Below are 19,528 nucleotides of genomic sequence, written 5' to 3' on the forward strand. Positions count from 1 at the left end.
GTTGGCACCTGCCACCAGCCTCTGCAAGGATTAAATCACAAGCTGCTGGGACCGCTGACCTTCAACACCCCCTGAAAGGAGTTCAGGGTGGAGATCAGGAATGAGGTACTCTGTGCTCCGGGAAAAACTGGCAGAACAGGCCTTCAGATAGTTAGATATTTGCAGGAGAAGATTTTGAGCCCAATTCTTGCACCTCCTCATATCTAGAAAAGCACTAAAATCTTTCATGGTGATGTCTGCTCCTAATATACTGACCTTCCCCGCTACCTCTTCGGAACAGTTCCTCAGAGCTATCTGAAATGCTGTCTCTTGGGCTATAGTCCCCATTTTGCTCCAAATAAAACATAACTCACAACTCTCACGTTGTGCTTTTTTTTTTTTTCAGTCGACATGTATTTAACACTGCTGACTGCACACTAAACAACAGTTAAGATGGTAAATTTTATATTATGTGACACATACTATTAAAAAAAAATCAGGATACTAACCTCACATACAAATGAGGATTAGAAGTATCAAGATTAAATCCCATACAAAGATATTTTAATAAAAGCAAAAGTATCATTCAATACTGCTAAAGAAATTTTAAAAGGCCTATGTAAATGAAAGATACAATCATACGTCAGAAGACTTAATGTTGTTATCATGTCAATTCTTCCTAAATTGATCTAATGACTCAATGCCATCCCAATCGAGGGAACTGGCAAGTTAATTCTAAACTTCAGAGGGAAACGCAAAAGACCTAGAATAGCCAAATCTTGAAAAAGAAGAACCATGTTGGAGAACTCACACTACCTTGTTTAAAGACTTACTCTAATTCTCATGTTTAAGACAGATGTCGTTATCATAAAAATAGGAAAAAGGAAGCAGGCTGCAGGGGCTTTCAGAGAGAAAGAAGGCAAAAAGCTTGGGTTTTCCTGTTTGTATTTTCATTCTCTAGAACTAGAACAGACTCTATGAAGCTTAAGAGAGAGCAAATTAACACCTGAAGACATCTTTGGAAAACAGTACCTGGAAGACTTTAATTACAAATGTATTCAACAGAAGGGAGAAAAAACAACAGTTTTCAATTTTATTAAAGTTAACAAGTTTTGAGTTTTCTACCTAGGAAAAGACTGGTCAACTTCGGCTGCTTCACAGAAAAATTAGCATCCAAAAGAACAAACATAAATCCATAGTTGCCTTTGTGACTTAAAGGAAAAAAAATAACTATTTTAAAAGTTACCAAAACTCCAACCATATCTGAGAGCATTATAAATTTCAAACAGTAGATTTACCACACATATTACATTTTCAAATTGTAACATAGCAAAACATAACCACATAATTTGGCTACATCTAATTATTTCAGAAAAGTTAAAAAAAAAGTAACAAAGTTATGACTATAAAACTTTTGTAGTTTTTTTTTGCAAAGTAAAAAAACCTTAAATCTTTAATAAAGGAAAACAAAACAATCCTTAAATTTCTTATAAATAGCTCTCAAGACATATATTACCCATCTGCTACAAGCTTTCTTTACCTGACAGAATTTCCCAGGATCCTTCACCACAAAGGATTACCTTAAAGAATTCTTCTAAAAAAAAAAAAAAGAATTCTTCCAACATTTTACTCACATAAATATGATTAAACACCTGTAGAAGTGGATGTGGACAAATGCATTCTTAATCCACCCTTCCCCAAGTAAGTTTTTGCTGAAAGGATTTTGCTTTTAAAAAAAGAACACCTCTTTGGTAAAAGCCAAATATTTCCTCCTTTCAAAATGAACGCCTCTGCAAATGATTTACTGAGGAAGGGGGGGGGGGGGGGGAAAGAGTGAGAGGTCTTTAGAATGGCTAGCATCAATTCAAAAGATCTGTGTCCTGCGAAGCAGCTCCAACATTAGAGAACACATTTCTGCCTAAAATGCAAAACTGGATTAAAATGTCTGAGGCTTTACAAATATATTAAAGATGGCAGGAAACACAGTTAAGAACGAGGCCAAAGGGATTTAGTAAATTAAGGAGAATACCCTATAGAGAATGCCATGAATCCAGGGGCATTGGCACTGTGCCTGATTAAGGAGGGCCCAGAGTGCTCTCTGGACACGTGGGGTCTTGGCCCAAGGTCACAACCTTCTTAGTTATAACTAAAACCGCCTTTCACTTCCAAGAGGGGTAGGACAGGAATACATACCAAGATGAGATGCTCTTTAGAAAGGCAGTCAAAGGAGAAAAAGGCCTAGGCAGCTTAAATGCACACAGGCTCTGGAATTCCCTTTTGCAGGGTAACAGGAAGCACCAATGGTAGTAAACTTCTGGCCAAAATTAAATAAGCACATAATCTTAAAAAGGCAGAAGGTGACAATTTTGGGGGGATTAGCACTGCAGAGGTCATCCATAATGAAGGCACCGCTGAGCAACTGGAAATAAACAATGGGGTGTGGGAGCCCCTCTGTTGGCCATTCTGATGGGCACCAGAACCCCAAATCCCCAGTAACCCCACCCTCCATCAGTCCACACGCACATGACCCATCTACTCTACAAAGGAGCTCCAAAGACCTCTGCAACAATTCTTTCAAGCCATTTCCCAAGAAACTGTGAGAACAAAAACAAAACCAACTAACCAGTATTAAAAAATTCAACCCAGTAAGGACAAAGTAGGGTTTCCAAAAGCCTTTGACAAAAAAGTCTCCGGTCTTCAGTGAGGTGACACATCTAGACATACACTGCAACACTCCAGAAGAATCCCTTCCCCTACTTAAGTGTCTGTGCTCGTGAAAATGAGAGGGGAAAAAATTTCCACATCGGATGAACAGCACAGAGGAAGCACACACAGTTTTAAAATATCTTCGGCTTTCATCACTAAAGGAGTCTGACCAGCAGCTTCTGGGAATGCACTGTTTAAATCATGTATAAAAAGTTGTAGGAAGCAGAAGTCTATTATTTTAAAAAGATTATCAGTGAATTTATCAAATGGACATCATCCTTAAGAGCAACTCGGAGCAATTGGCACAATGTTTCCAGTTTCTTAAAACACAACAGCACAAAAATGCAGGTTTTTTAAACCCATGAATGTTGACTTATCACCTGAGTATTGTTTATTACAATTAATAATCATTAAAGTCAACTTCTTATTTATATGCCCTCTGTCCTCACAGAACACCTACATCTCTTGATCATTCAGGTAAACTTGCTTAAATTTTCAGTTGAGAATAAAAATCAGTGACTGTAACTCTCCTTCTTGTGTCAGACCAACCTTCAGAAAGGAACATTATTAGGCACCAACCAAGTCTTAAGCAGCTGGAAAATGGGGGTTGGCTGTAGGAGAATTTGGGCGGCTAAGGAAGGAAACTCCGAGGGCCTGGCCACTGGCAATGTCCTTTCCTCTGTGTCTCCCTGAGCTTCCTTCTGCACAGGAAGGGCCCAACGAAGGCCCGCTAAGGAACACAGGGCCTGGTCAGCTTGACCTTGACCTGCCAGAAGGGCCAGTTCTAAAGTCACACGGCTGGATGCCAGACCCCACTAGACCCCAGCAGGGAGAAGACACAACGAAACCTGTCACTGACGGCACCCCGGCTTACCCAGAGCCCGTGTCACTGCACCAGCCGCTGCGGTGGCCTCTGCCAGGACGCTGCGACACACACAACCCCACTCCCTCCACCTGTCCGGCCCACAGAGCTCACGCTCCCACTGGCTTAACCTCGGGCTACACATGGCGGCCATTCACTTTGTGCCTACAGAAGATCTCTGGACCACTGAGCCCAAAGAGCTCCTGGTCTGAAAAAAACTTGATAAAGTTTACAAAACAAGGCTCTCACACACACACAGTGAGCGAACCTCCAACACTGTAAATAAGTTCCTGGAGGAATTCATCCATTGTTTGACCCCCGCCCCCCAATTTTCTTGAAAGGAGGGCAAAGCAGTGAGTGGAAATGAAGAACTGGACTAATTTCCCAGGCCAGCATTTGGCACACTGGAGGCCAGCTTAGGTGGGACCCAATGCATACAGCAGGGCACAGAAAGTACAGGCCAAATCTCTTCATCCTCAGACCCTCTCTGCCCGGGTGCTGAGAGGATTCTTTCCATCCTGCATGAAATACTAAGAGGAGGGCGCCCACCGTCCTCCATCAGGGTCTCTGATGGACTTTCCACTGCGTAAACTCTCCCCTGGCTGACAGCATCAGCACTGAAAATGGACGTCTTCTTGGGCAGCTGCCTAGAGTCAAAGCTTTCTTCAGTATCACCTAAAAAGTATGTATTTTGGAAATTTCTGCGGCTTTTGCTTGTGGCTTAGTTAAATACCTCCCCACCCACCTTTTCTTCTAAGTACATTTGGTCACTTCTACAACTTGTATAACTGGAGGCCTTACCTGGTCAGCCCTGTTTGAGGTGTTGCCTGTGATCCCCACCTCAGCAAATCCACCCCCAAAATCATAATGGACATTAACGGTGTGGTCACATTACAGAGCTGGAAAACAAAAGCCCTTTTGCTTTTACAATTTCAAAGGCCTCAAGTGGAAGAGAAACTGGCTGACTTTAGTAATGGAAAGAGGGGTGCAGCAGGCTTCAGTCAAGAAGCAACTTCCCAGGTAAGGTCCTAAAGTATCATGACTATCAATCCACAAACAAGAAAGAACCATAGCAAAGAAAACAACACAAATATTGTTCTCTAATCATGTGAATAACACCACGAGTAAGAGTCGTATTATTGCAGTAACTCAGATCAGGTAGTGATAATCTGGTGGGGGATCACATGGGTGGTGATGGCAAATTGTGCTTTTTCACATTATAACAAAGATGTTGAACCCAGAAAGGATGAGGGGAGCTCTGGGAAGGGCAAGGACAGAGGGAAGTCTGTGATTCCCAGCATCACAACTTCAAAGGGGAACGTTTGGGGGCTGGGAGGAAACAGCACAAGGGTGGAGTTAAAAGCAGATGCTTCCTCTTGTAGCCAATAAATACCAGGGAACCATGAGCAGGGGTCCCGCAGGCCAAGGTGTGAGAGGGGTCTGCGTTCTGTCAGGAGCTCAGGGCTCCAGATTCTGTCATGTCTTTCTATTTCAAGGATAGGAATAATAGGCCACACAAGGTAAGCTTTTCTCCCTGTGATAAAATGTCATGCCCCAAACTCTGTTTTGGTAAAAACATGCAGAAGGAAAATACTAGCCTAACTACTATCCCAGTTTTTAGGGGTAAGACACATACAAAATATATCACTCAGGATCAACTCGGGTGAAAATTTCAATTTTGGGGGGACAAACTGGTAGCTTCTTTTCGAATTTCAGAATTAAAAAAGCTAAGCAGGTGATTTTTCTTTTCCCCCCTGTAAGTTTTTTTTAGACCCACTCAAGCCAGCCAGGGGAATGTCAGCTTGTCACAAAGTACCAGTCACTGCTCAGACTCCTGGTACATTTGTTCAAAGGACGTCACTTCCAGCCTGCAGAACCAAGGAGATCGCTCACATCCTCACACGGAGAAGTGCGGAGAGGGTCGACAGAGGGGAGCGACCAGCGTACCCAGGTATAACAGCACACATATCCAGCAGGAAGCCATCTTGACCCAGAAGATGGACCAGCTCCCGCTGAAGAAGGTTTCAATGTTGGCACTTTCATAGCTGCGGAAACAAGAGACCCAGCTGTGATCAGGGCAGGGAGAGAACGGGTGGTGAGAAGGTCTCTTCCACCAAGTCTGTCTCTCCCTGCTTCCACCACCTCCAGCCTTTCTTTTTTCCCTAGCAACTCAATTCAGGTGTAATTCACACCCACTTAAAGTACACGATTTTTGTTACATTCATAGACTTGTGTAACCATCACCACAATCAATCTTAGAACATTCTCACCCCCCCAGAAAGAAACACTGCACCCTTCAGCTGCCCTCTCATTTCCCTCCTCCTCCCAGCCCCTGCCACGCATTTATCCACTTTCTGTCTGTATGGCTTTGCCTATTCTGGACATGTCACCATGCATGGAATCATGTGGCCTCTCGTGACTGGCTTTTTTCACTCAGCATACTGTTTTCAGGGTGTATCTACGTTGTAGTATCTAACAGTACTTTATTCCTTTCTGTTGCTGAGGAATATTCCATTGTGTGGATATAGCACCTTTTGTTTATCCATTTGTCAGCTGATGGACATTTGGTTGTTTCCACTTTTCGGCTATTATGAATGATGCTATTATGAACATTCGTGTACAAGTTTTTACGTGGACATATGTGGTTTTTTTTTCTCTTGGTTATATAATTAGGAGTGGAATTGCTGCATCATATAATAACTCTGTGTTCAACATTTTTGAGGAACTATTTTCCAAAGTGGCTGCACCATTTTACCTACCAGGAGTGAGAGGGGGTTCCAGTTTCTCCACATCCTTGACATCTGTTATTTTCTGCCTCCATCCTTTCTTAAACTTCCGAAGCCAAAAATTTCCAGGAATTCTCCAGGTATCACTGGGAAGCATTAGAGGCTCTAACACCCTCTTCTCCCTCAGGATGTTGGGGAAGAATCTCCTCAGGGAAGCCTTCCCCATCACTCTATTTGAAACTGCTGCCCCCAGCATCCCCGACCCCACTGGTACTCCTCCTTCCTCTTCTTCACTTTTCTCCCCAGTAGTCATCACTGTCTGACACGCTGTATTTGCTGTGGATCACCATCCATCTCCCCTGTTAGAATACAGTCCCTGCCACCCACAGCAGTGTGGCATGAAGGAGCCACTCACATGTTTGTTGTACAGTGAGTCTTAATGTCTATCCGAAGTTATTCTAATGTCTATCTTAGGTATATCCTCAGGCACAACAAATTATGATGCAACAGAAACTTTGGATCGGTCAAAGAAATCTCCAAAAGGAATCAAAAAGAATCTCCATGTAGTGACAGGGAAAGTCGGGCCCATCATGTATTGTCCACGTAAGTTAAAAAACAACCCTCAAAGGGGAAAATATGTGTAATCACATTTATGGTTTAAAAATTATATAGGCTTATAAATGCACAGAAAAGGACCGAAAGGATACATACCATATAGTTAGCAGTGGTTATGGGGTGGGGATGGGGTCCATTGTTACTTTTCACACTTCCACCTTAATTTTTTTTTTTTTTTTTGGCCGTGCCATGCTGGCTAACCCGTGCCCCCTGCTGTGGAAGCCGGGAGTCTTAACTACTGGACCACCAGGGAAGTCCATATGTTAGTTTTTTTTAACAAGATGTTTCAAACTTTTGTAATGAAAGTGTAAAAAAAAAAAAAAAAAAAAGACAAAGTACAAAGTAGAAAAAAAAGAGTATCTTCTCTTTCTTAAAGGCACAGTTCCATGTTCTTTCTCCTTACTATTACTATGCTCTCAAGACTGCCCACGTGCCATTAACCTCCCATTTTCTTAAAGCTGCAGTAAGTATCACCAATTGCCAGGCTTAGAAGCACTCCAACAGAGGGACTTCCCTGGTGGTCCAGTGGTTAAGACTCCACGCTCCCAATGCAAGGGGCCCGGGTTTGATCCCTGGTCAGGGAACAAGATCCTGTGTGCCGCAACTGAAAGATCCCGCAACTAAGACCTGGCACAGCCAAACGAATAAATAAATATTTTTTAAAAAAGCATGCTGACAGACTGTCAGGAACGCGGACTGTTTCTGTGAAGATGAGTACAGCAGCACTTGGAGAAGAAGTTTGTTGACTCCAAGAGATCTGATCTTCGGGCCGTAAAGAATAGGATGTTTTTAAAAGACTTTTTTTTTAACAACTTCTAAAACATCTAAGACAATGGGGCCACTCACTTGAACCAGTTGGTGACGGTCATCATCACATACAGGGAAGCCAAGAAGAATACGAAGTGGAAATAGGCATAGCTGTAGACAGTGCTTCTCTTCTCATCATAAATGACCCTCGGGCCCTCTTTCACATTCTGCTGCTCTTCTGTGTCTGTGAACCACAAAGCGAGCACAAGCCCAGTGAGTGAACACATGCATGTTTACCATTTTCGCAAAGCCACACTCGCTAATTTCCATCCCAGGGGCTGTTGAGTAGAAAAGCTGTCAAAAATCATTTGTACCCTCAGGCAATTTCATCTATGCCATAAGCCCCAAATGCCCACCTCACCCCAGAACCTTCTAAAACAGGATGAGTTACCTAATGTCGGTCACATTTATTTTAACAGAAGAGAGCCCCTAAACACACAAAACGTATTATAAGCTCAGAAGAAAATGAGAGAGCAGAGCAAGAGTTGTCAAGCCCCTGGGATGCTCTAATTCAAGAAGAAAAGTAAGCTGAACGAAAGAAATTTTCCAAGTTATCATTCCTTTAAAAAATGCACCTCCTGCTCCTTGAAATCTCACTGGGTAATGTAACTTATATAAATATGACCCAAAATATAGACTGTTCTTCGCCTGCCAGAATATCAACACAAACAAATCCCAGCAACCCTTTGGGAAGAATGTGTAAAGTGTAACACATAAGAAAAAACCAGCTCTGGAATAAAAATTTCCTCTTACCACTCAAGTTATTTGTGCCTGAATCCCAAATGCTTACAGACTAGAGCTACAGGTCTGCAGGCCCACACGGAGCACAGAAGGAAAGCTGTCTACTTACCCTCTCCACCAGAGCCGAAGCAAAAACAACACCGGGCTACCTGTGAGGGCAAAACCAATAAAGTCAGGCAGCTTGCTTTCTGCTTTTCTATCTCCACATTGGTTAAGAACTAAAGGCCACCTATGTGCCAAACTTTCTCCATCTGAACTATATCCCAAGCCCTGAACTGCACGCTTCATTCCTTCGAAAGGTTCTGACTACCTGTTTGTTCTTCCAAGACGCTCTGGGGGCTAGTGACAGGAAATAAGGACATGGAGGTGAGCCACGCAGATCCCCTTCCAAGGTGCTCCCTTAGTGCTTGCTCAGCTACTGCGAGGCTCTAGAAGGCAGCTCCAGGCTTTGCCCAGCTGTGGGTTGCCCCACCCTCGAGGGAGCCTATCCTGGGCAACCCATACAGAATGCCCGCTCACGGCAGGGCTGTAAAGGCGCAGCCACTGACCCCTGGGGGACAGCCCTGATGGGTCGGGTATCTGCTCCGAGTGCCCGGGGGGTGAGCAGTGGCTCTGTCCAGCCTGCAGTGCCCTTCAACTTCACCCTCTGCCCCATGCTGCCCCCTCCCGTCCTTCCACATGTTTTGATCCCTAATAAACATCCTGCACATCAGGCTGTGCCTCAGTGGCTGCTTCTGGAAAACTCAACCTGGAACACAAAGTGAATGAGACAAGGCCGCCACACTCATGGAGCTCACTCCCGGTGCTTTGCTCTACTTGCTACTTGATGAAATCCTCTTCAGCGCCTGGGGCTGGGATCATTATCCTGTTTACACGTGAGGAAACTGGGGTCAGGCAGGCTGAATAACTGGCCTGAAGTCACAAAACTAGGTTAGTGACAGAGCTGGGAGAGGAACGCAGTGAACCCCAATAGGCAGCATGTGGTATGTAGGAGATGGTGGGGCTGACAGACTCAGAAAGGGTAAAACTAATGGATCTGGGGCCAGGAGGCCTACCCACATTTCCTATTAAAATCAGGCTCTGAGCTGGCTGCCTCATGGGGGCAGGGGTGCTGGGGACAGCAATGGATGGGATGCTTTCCTTTAACAGTCCTTGGTTCCTTCCAAATGTCATGCCATGCTTCTGACCTACTCAAAACAATAAACAATTTAAAAAAAAATCAGGTTACGAAAAATTACTACATGATTCCAGAAGTACGCTGGTAAACAGAATAAGAAATGCTACACATGCCAAGACAGTCTGGGAAGTGCTGGGTCCTCAGCACCTTCTGGCTAACAGTTTCACGACGAAGAACAGAGAGCCAGGGTCAAGGACATGGGAGCTTGAGCCTTCGTCCCATTTATACATCTCAAAGCCAAGCCCTTTTTCCTTCGTGCATCAAGGAAACTTGTCATAGAGGGATTGGCCTTGACAGAATCTTGGATCAAGTGATACAGTCTAAGATTCACTAATTCATTCAATGGGGCCAAGACATGGTATGCTTAAGCTTTTGAAGCTTAAGTTACAACAAGAAATGAGTAACTCTCTCTTTCAAAGGTATATCCGTGAAATGTGAGGCAAGGAGTTAGCAAACCAACTTCCATCCTGTGTGCTCTCCAGTTCAGAGGGGAACGCTGGGGCTCTTTCCTTGGAATGAGAAGAAAAACATCCTCTCTTAAATCTAATTCGGAGACTTGCTGTTCTTTGCACTTTAACTCTGTACACAATGGGGATATTGAAGCCAGAGCGGGTCCAACCTCAGCAGGGGGTGACCCAGTCAGTGGTGTGAATGACCACTTGCCTTCTAGAGGCCATTCTCTTCTGGGAGAATAGGCAGTAACCCATTCAAACTCAGCACAGCTTTCTCCTTCTTCAAGTGACAGAAAGAGCTGTTGAATGATACTGGCAGACTGACAACCCCTCATAATGGTCCACTATCTCCAGATCAGGTGCAGGGAGGACCATCCCCAGAGACCCACTGCAGAACCAAGTGCCCATATCTGGACAGACACCAGGGCCCTTCCTCCACGCAGCCAGGGCTCGGACGCCAGGCAGCATCAGCACCAGGGCCCGTGGAGAGCAGCTGAATCTCCGGCAGTGGTGGTTAGAACACAGCACAGACTCCGGAACCAGAGGGCACGGTTTACACGCTGGCAGATCAAAAGTTTCAAGGACTTAACTTTTCTGTTTTTCCCCCTTCTGTGAAATGGAGATAAAACCTTCCTTGGGTTTCTCTGAGGATTAAATGAAGTCACAAATGTAGCACTTAGAACACAGCTAGTCTTAGCCATCATCGGAACCTCCTGTTCGTTCCATTCTTGGGGTCAGGGCTGAGTCTCTGCCTGGCTGCCTCCATCTGATTAGACCTTTTGTGACCTTGGTGGATGTTCCACTGAGGGCCCCAGAAAAAAGACTTTTGCACAAGAAAGAAAATGACATTCTGCTGACCGACAGGCACCCGCCGACCAGCCTGGTTCTTCGGACGCCAACTGTTCACCATTCTTCGCCCCATGAGATGCCCATCTGCTGGAGCTGCTGCAGTTAACAAGCTCACGTACAGACAGTGCCCAGCAGGGCGGCACAGAGCACAGGCGCGTCCCTCCCCTGCTCCTTCCCGCAGCTACCGTATGACCTCATGGCCGTGCCGTGTACGGAGGGCGCAGACAGGTAAAGACGAGGGGAATGGGCTAGAAGTTAAGACAACCCGCACACATTCTGTTACAACAGAGGAAACGAGCAAAGAGCAGCCCAACGAGCTACCCAGGCCTCTGGTGGGAGTGGGGCGGCCGAATGCCACACCAGAGGCCAAATTTGTTGGAGGAAAATCAAGGATTTATTTTAATCCTGTAGTATATTCAGGACATTTCTTTTCCTGTACGAAAATTGTATTCCTTCCTGAGGAGAAAAATGGGATCATGGAACCCATGGTCCCATGGAAAAATGGGACCACTAAAGATGCAAATAAACACAGAAAAAGCCTTCTGAAAAATGGGCCTTCTGAGATGAAGCAGGGCAAGAAAAGGAAATGAACTTACTTCCAGTTCAGGAGCTGCGTACCGCCCCTGCAGAGCATCGGAACTTGATCTGGTTGTCGACGTCAAACTAAGAGATAAACAAAAAGGTCAGCAAAGCCTATTAACGTGTTACATCACATCGAAGGAGGGCAGAGCCCCCTGGCCGAGGCTCCAGTGAGAGGCTCACTCTAACCTACAGTTCTGCTTAAATAAACGTCGTCTATTTTAACATCCCACTTTATTCCAAAATTGCCTGACCTGTTCGATGGCTGTTTTTTTCCCATGTTGCATGAGATCATTTTATGCAAAGAGAATTTTATAGGTTAAAAAAAATAAAAGTCATTTTTTGGTCCTATTATCCTGGTTTTCACTATTGGTTTCTGCTTCTCCTCCCTCAAATGCCAAAATAATTTTCAGATTTCACTTTTATCTTTCCCCTCCCTTTGACTAGTCTCACTTAGAAGGGATCAAAAGCAATGAAAAGAAGCCAGAAATGGCAACAAAACGCAAAGGCATGAAAAGCAAAGGTCATCACTATTTTCTGTGATAATCAGCCTTTGGCAGAACAAGGTTTTCTGTTTGGAAATTCAGCACGGAGTAGTTATCAGTGTGATTTAAAAAAATTCTTCCTGCCACTCTCCCCATGCCTAGAGAGGTAAAATGTTATAAAATCTGGCTTACAGGGGTAAAAAAAAAAAAAAAAAAAGGTACTTATTCTTCCTGGGGGGGAAAAAAGGACCATTTTAAGCAAATAGAAAAATATTCAATATATATGAATAATCTTTACAGATTGATTTAGCAAATATTTACCGAAGGTGTGCCATGTGCCAGGCCCTGTTCTAAGCACTGGGCACTCAGTGAAACACACGACAATCCCTGCCCTCCTGCAGCAAATGCACTAGCCTGGGGGCGGTGGGGCTAGTGCAGAGGCAGGAATTAGCAGACTCATTTTAACCAAATAAACTGCAAGAGGCAACACTGCCTTCTCTGCTCATTCTCATCCTCTTTCCCAAGGAGAGAAGAGATCAATGAGATGCAAATAAACAATAAGAAGCTTTCCTCATAAAAAGGTCCCCTGGGATCCAAGAGCATTGCTTCTTCTGTGGTCCCCTCAAGTCCAATAGCATCACTTTCACTTCCGCTTTGAACAGATGGATGTTAATGGAGGCCCACTCCACTCCCACGTCCTGACTTTGAGCCTGGTCTGAGGAATGATAGAAACAATTCCCAATGGCTGTGCACCCAAGAAACACATACACCTTGCTCCTGCACTCAACGGCGTGCTCCATTTTGTGCATATGAATTAGGATTTAACACAGTATATCGTTTCCATGGAGGAAAATGTAACTTAACTTTAGGAAGAGATCAATATCTGGAATTTTCATCTGAAAGATGGTATTTAGTCTTTAAAAAAGTTCAAATAAGTATTCCATTTCATAAATTCTTGGGAATAAAATGGTTTCAGAAAAGCAAAGCTTTTGATCCTGGCACCTCTGCCACTTTGCTTCCATCATCAGAGAGCCCTTTAAAAGGGGAAGCTTTTGTTCTTCTAAAAATACCTATAATCAGTTCATCATTAGTGACATGTGACTTCTACAAGTAGATGTTACTGTAAAATAAGGTCTTTATTCAGTCATGGCCTTTACCCACAGAACACTCTTCTTAAAATTACTGAGAAAATACTGTTTTTACAAACTCTTTAAAAGCCTAGGAAATTCTTATTGTCTGCACTCTGGCTATTACTAAGACCCATCTGGTCGGCACAAGACAACAATTCCCGGATTATCCATAACCTCTTCCCTTCCAGGGCTAAGGCCTGAGTGACTTTAACTCAGTACTTCCTGTGGGGGTGTGAGGAGCCTGACAGCATTTGGTTGGGACAATGCTTCAGTGGACAGAGAAGGTCTAATCACCTTATTTGTTTACTATCTCGAGCCCTCACTCACCAAAAGCCAGTAGCATCTTGCAGTTGTTGTGACAACCAAAAAAGAAAAACGCCTCCCTGCTACCCCCAACCCCTCCCAACTTCTGTCATGCCCAGAATCTCTTCCATATTGTAAGAATGATCTGCAATGCAGGTGCCCCTCCACATCTGCTTCAGTGGTTCTGGAACTGGCCAAACTCCACTAGGTCACAGAAAGTCTCTAGACAACATGTCCAGACTTTCCTATCGGAGACCGCAGATTCTGCCCCCGACAAACTTACAGGGCCCTTGAGCGATCCCGTGACTGTTCTCAGACTTGGTATAATCAAGTTCAATTATGTTCCCAGTGGAAACCAGAGTTGGTGGAAAGGGGTCTTCAACATATTCCTGATGCAGAGACATGAAGATTTCTAGCTGGCAGGTTAGGGAGTAACAGGATTCCCAAAAGGTACTCCCCCCCTTCTTAAATAAAAGCAGTAGGTCCAGAACTCACCAAAAGAAGAGATAACCCTCCTTGACTTGCCAACTTTTCTCCATTTAAACCAATCTCTCCAGTGCCATCTTACCAATCTTGCACCTATTTCCATATGGTCTGCTATAGTGCTGTGAAATGTCCCATTTGGAACTAGCAAGTTGTTTGACCTTTATTAAAGAGTCAGTTTTTCCAATTTTGTACTCAAATTCCTAAGACAGCTGAAAAAATAGTTATTTTTTTCACTTAAGCATAGCTAAAACTGAAATAGCCGGGGAACATTTTACAGCACAAATGCCTCTTAATAATGCAATTATGCAAGTCATCCAGCTGATTGTTCCACCTAAGTGAAGGACCTTACTCCAAGTCTTCCCAGGGCGGGAAAAAATGACGATGAACCTGTCTCTCCCAATACGCCAGCAAAGGAGATGTAAGGAAAGGCTTCCTGAACTGGGGGAGAAATATAGGAGCAGTGTCCACAGCTCAATTTTCCTTATGTGTACAACGAGGGAATTGAACTTTTCTTTTTTGGGGGGGGGGGGTGCGCGCACAGCTTGTGGGATCTTAGCTTCCCGACCAGGATGAAACCCGGGCCCTCGGCAATGAAAGGACACAGTCCTAACCACTGGACCGCCAGAGAATTACCAAGAGGGAATTGAACTTGATCGACTCCATGATCCTGTCTCATCTGACAGTTTGTGAACTTGAAGCCAACAGAATAACAATTTCAATCAATATCTAGAGACCAAGGAGGGACTTAAGGAATAGCTGGGGGAGGCCAGGGCCTATGACAGCAAGGATCCAGGCCTAAGGGGGTACAGGGGCATCCGCTCATAGAAAGAGCCATCGGGGGACTCCTGACGGGGTCCGGGCTGTGACATTTCTTTACAGCATAATGCCTGGGTACAGTAGAAGAGGCTTTGGGAGAAAGGGCAGCCTCAGTTGGAAAGCTGGGGAGTGGGTTTTGGCTGAGCCCTTCTTCCAAGCTAAGACAGCCAAGAGTAAAACATCCTGACAGTGAGTGCCCAGAAGCAGGACTTGGGACAGAGAGCCAGAAACTGAGACTGGAGGTCATCATGAGAGCCTCCTAAAGAAGTGTTTGAGAGAGAGAGAGAGAGTGTGTCGGGGGTGAGGAGACTCCAGTTGGGTGAGAACATAGCACAGTGAACCTCTAAGATCTTACCAAAAAAAGTGAACCCCAATGCCAAGCAACCCTGGACTTCCATTGAAAATAGGTGATTTCTTCTCCCTTCAATGCACACACCACCCAATCTTCTGGCTTCCTACAGATTCTATGGAGAATTCTAGATATTCCTGCAATCATCTTCAAATGACAGTTTTTGCCCAGGCAGGGCAGCCTCCTTCTGTAATATCTTCCAATCTCTCAATCCTCTTGAGTCTAGGAAAGTCAAGATTTGAAACACTCCTAATTGTGCCGCCTCTCACGCCTCCCCGTTTAAGGCCCTCCTAGGCTGAACTCAGTACCCCTTGAGCTCCAAGATGCTTAGTATCAAGTTCTCAAAGCCCATTCCTCCTGGAGCTGTGGTGGGTAATCAGAGCAAACATCAGTCCCTCAGACACCCTCACCCCGCCCTGCGCAGCACCTCACTGACCCCTGAGGAATCACCTGCCTTCACCAGGCAGTGTGTTCGTGCCGTGTGTTCCACCAGTACCCTGGAGCTGCCTGTCTACTCCTCACCTGCACTCGGTGTGGCTGCTGTTTCTGTCTCCTCGTTCCTTTGCGCGTTACGGTTTTGCAGTTTGGTTACCAGCATTCAAAAACGCTTGTTACTGGCATTTAGGCAGATGTTAAGTAGCAGCTGTCACCTTTGAAAGTTGTTATCTTTTGGGAATATCAGATTAGACCTTACCAACCTCCACTAAAGTGCCTCTAAATTCCAAAAGGAGCAATGTTTTATTCATCATTTCTCACTCAAGGGTGGCAGTGAAAATCTAACAGGGTGGAAATTCCACACCACAAGCCAACACCACTGGTGGCAGTTCTATCAGCACATTAAATAGCATTTTTGCCATCTTTTCCATTGATGGGCTTATAGCAAATCTATGCCCTATTTTTATCTCAGGGCACAAACATTTTTTATCATGCAGGATTTGGCATTCAGCAACTCAAAAAACATATGATTTTATTCTAACAAATATCTTTACAGCTTTTTTATCCTGATAGTACAAACAAAAGAAACACTAGCTCATTGTAAAAAAAAAAAAAAATTTTTTTTTTTAGAAAAAAAAGTTATCCCTAATACCACCACTCTTACAAGCTTGGTTTATCTCCTTCCAGGAGTTTTTCTACATGTGTAAATACAACTATATTTTATTTCTAAAATGGAATATTCTACACTTATAGTTTAGTAACCTACTTTCTCCTCACTGGATTTACCAATATTTTTTTACATACCAATACAGAAAAAAACGTGAGTGACAAATCGTAAAATTAGCCATGTTGCTGACACTTCTCCCCAAAGCCCAACAATAACAGACTCAGGAAGGAGAATCTTAAGAAAGGAAGGGCTGAGAATCAGGATTAAAATGTGGGTGGCCTTTATGAGTTTCCTGAAAACATTCATTGATGAGGGCCCGAATCAGTGAACAAGTATGGAATTAGTAACGGTGCAAGGCCAGAAACCGGTCACCACAGTCCCTTCTGCTGCAGCATGGCGAGGCTGTCACCACATCCCAGACAGGCTGAGAGCTTGCACGCGTTTGCAAGCTTGATGCATGACTGTGAACACGTGCTTTATAAAACTCAGTTCTCTTGTCTACGTCTGTCGTCTATGTCTATGTCTGTTGGTCCCTCTCTATGGCATTAGGGGGTGTTAGATGCTCTACGAGAAAAAGCCAACATGCTCAGAGAGACATTCTATTTATACAAGCTATCACCACCAGGATGGTACAGTTTCGGCCAGAGGAAGATTACCATGTGCCTGTGACTAGCTGAAATTTTTAGACACTGAAATATAACAAACGAGGGACTTCCCTGGTGGTCCGGTGGGTAAGACTCCATGCTCTCAATGCAGGGGGCCCAGGTTCGATCCCTGGTTGGGGAACTAGATCCTGCATGCATGCCACAACTGAGAGCCCGCATGCCGCAACGAAGATCCCGTGTGCCGCAACTAAGACCTGGCACAACATACATATATACATACATACATAAATAAATATTTTTAAATAAAAATAAAGAAGAAGAAATATAACAAATGAAATGTAAAACACAGGAGTAAAACCTAAACATGAAAGGGTTACTGTCAAAGGGAAGCTTGCTCATCAGTGAAATATGTACCTGAAGTAAGAAACTTATCATTCCTACCCTTTACTTTTCTCCTTCTCGTATCTTCTACAGATTTTGAAGGTGGAATAAACCTCACCCCAAGCATCTGCAACACAGCCTGTTTATGTATCACACATACTTTTGGAGGAATGACTTTGCCTCCTTAACAGCAATGTGGGTTTTAGCATAAAAGAAAAGGGATGCTTCCTGTCTTTCCTGGACCCAGCACAAAACGACTGTGTTGGAGTGCTCTGTACTCTTTCCATCAACAAGAGAACAAACGGTATTTCCGCTGGAGTAGAAAGTTGCCAAAACATTCTGGCACATACCACCGCTTCCTTACTTTGTGCTCCCTTACCCTCCAAAAATGCTTTAGCAAGTAATACTCAACCGTCTGCTAAAGGATTGCAACGTACCATATATTTTATTTACCGCATAGAAATACAAGTTAGGCAAATGAAGTCCAAACACCTAGAGTTCATGCTGTAATACCAACCTTTTTACTTCGGGCTACATTTTCCCTCTTCCTCAGATGGTATTTGTTTGGCTGCCTCACACTGCTAAAACGTATTTAAATTCTCCTCTTATACTTTTAAAGTCTGCAAAGATGGCCTCAGGTAACTCCTGAAACTTACCAGGAATACAAGATGCACGCACACAGGAGAGTGGTACCCAGTCCAGCAACCAAGTTTTTGTCTCTGTACAGGTCCTGACCAAAGTCAGGCACACAGATGGTGACGTTCTTCCCATGTTGATCTAGAACTTGTGAAGAAAAGGGAAAGGAATCACAGCCAAATTAGAAAAGCCCGCTGTTAACTCAGGAATGCATTCACTTTGGGAAAATGCATGCAGCGCAGAACAGTGAACACTCAGCACTGGAAGCTTCTCCTCTACCGTCCCACTCGACTCAGACTAGATTGTTACTACTGTGAAGCGCCCTCTGCCACCTAGGAAGCCTCTCGGAGCAAGACCCTCGGGTTCCAGCTTAGTGCTAAAGGGATCTTCAGTCCCAGGACTTTCTAAGAGTCGTGTTATTTTTCAGTACTATTGAATCAATAGTAAAAAGTAAACTTCGGTTGTTTTTCAGTTGATTGGGCGGCAGGTAGCATGCAGCTAACCGAGAGCATCCTCCATGTCTGTCCTCCCTGGAGGAGCGTCGAGACTATTACATCAAACAGGAACCTGCAGGAACTGCTATCTGGCCGACAGCCTCCACCCAGATGAGAAGTCATTTTACTGTCGGTAACAGGACAGTCATGACATCTTAAGGCTGTAACCTGGGAACCTCCTCAAGTGGTCTAGAGCTTTAAAAAATTGTGAGAGGCTACATAACAAAGAATTGTATCATATTACCATCACTAGTCGTTTACTTTTTATCTATCACAGAGTCTTCAATTTTGAACACCCAAGCTGGGTCTGTTTGCCAACTCTGCCCCAAAATAAGGAACATAAACATAAAATAACAGGCTAGAAACCATTTTACAAACATGCACATTCTGAGAGTTTAAAGTTGGACTAAAATTATTACTGGTGCTCCCACTTGAAACTGTAAACTGTGTGTGCTGTGGTTTAAGGAATCTTTATTCTTAGGCCAATGAAAATTTTCTTTACAAAACTGACCAAAATATGAACTTTGCTATTTAAGTAGTACCACCCGAAATTAAAAATAAAAGTTTTTTTCTGTATTTAAGTGATACCTGCCATTAAAAAGAAAAATGTTGTAACCAAAAACCCCGTTAAGTTAAAAACAGAGATTAATACATAAATAGTCAAAACACTCATAAAAGTCTTAAATAGACTAGACTTAAATAAACTTAGAGTCACGATAGAGCTTTTTTTTTTAAAAAAATTATATCCAGGATAGACTATACTTAATATGACATACAATTATACTCGCATTGTACTATAAATAGCTATAAAGGCAAGACCCATATGTAGCACATGTATAGGCTAAAAGTTTCAAATTATCTTTGCATTTGCTTTCTAAATTTAAAAAAGGAAAACAACTTCAATTTTCTATTCTAGAGAAAAGAGAGTACATGTATTTAACCTGATGTATATAAGATAAAATGTACCCAAACATACTCACGTGTATATGAGTATACATTTATATACACATTTATATATCACAAAAGTGATAAAGATGATGAAATATAATAAGTTTGGAAATCAACACAAGAAAATTTGGTCCTTTACTGGGAAAGCTTATAATATAATAGTGCTTTTATAGTTCTCAAATATTCATTGCAACTACTCTACAAGAATAATAGGTACCCTTTATATAGCACCTACTACATGCCAGGAACTGTACTTATACTTACACACACACACATACTCACTGAATTCTTAAAAACCAC

At 43.5% G+C, this 19,528-nt stretch overlaps 1 protein-coding gene across 3 annotated transcripts in view; it reads right to left on the minus strand.

Annotated features, from left to right (window-relative positions):
• Positions 1 to 1,058: 1,058 nt before the first annotated feature.
• Positions 1,059 to 19,528, minus strand: part of SERINC5 (serine incorporator 5) — an 86,400-nt gene continuing 67,930 nt past the window's right edge. For all 3 annotated transcript variants that reach the window (XM_059916658.1, XM_059916659.1, XM_059916660.1), the window contains exons 8-12: positions 17,807 to 17,933; positions 11,511 to 11,577; positions 8,546 to 8,585; positions 7,735 to 7,879; positions 1,059 to 5,592 (exon numbers count right to left, since the gene is read on the minus strand). In XM_059916658.1, coding sequence (XP_059772641.1) covers positions 5,445 to 5,592; positions 7,735 to 7,879; positions 8,546 to 8,585; positions 11,511 to 11,577; positions 17,807 to 17,933 — 527 coding nt within the window. In that variant the 3' untranslated portion in view covers positions 1,059 to 5,444. The remainder of the gene's footprint in view (positions 5,593 to 7,734; positions 7,880 to 8,545; positions 8,586 to 11,510; positions 11,578 to 17,806; positions 17,934 to 19,528) is intronic.

The sequence above is a fragment of the Balaenoptera ricei genome, chromosome 3 (assembly GCF_028023285.1).
Source record: "Balaenoptera ricei isolate mBalRic1 chromosome 3, mBalRic1.hap2, whole genome shotgun sequence".
Taxonomy (NCBI): Eukaryota; Metazoa; Chordata; class Mammalia; order Artiodactyla; family Balaenopteridae; genus Balaenoptera; species Balaenoptera ricei.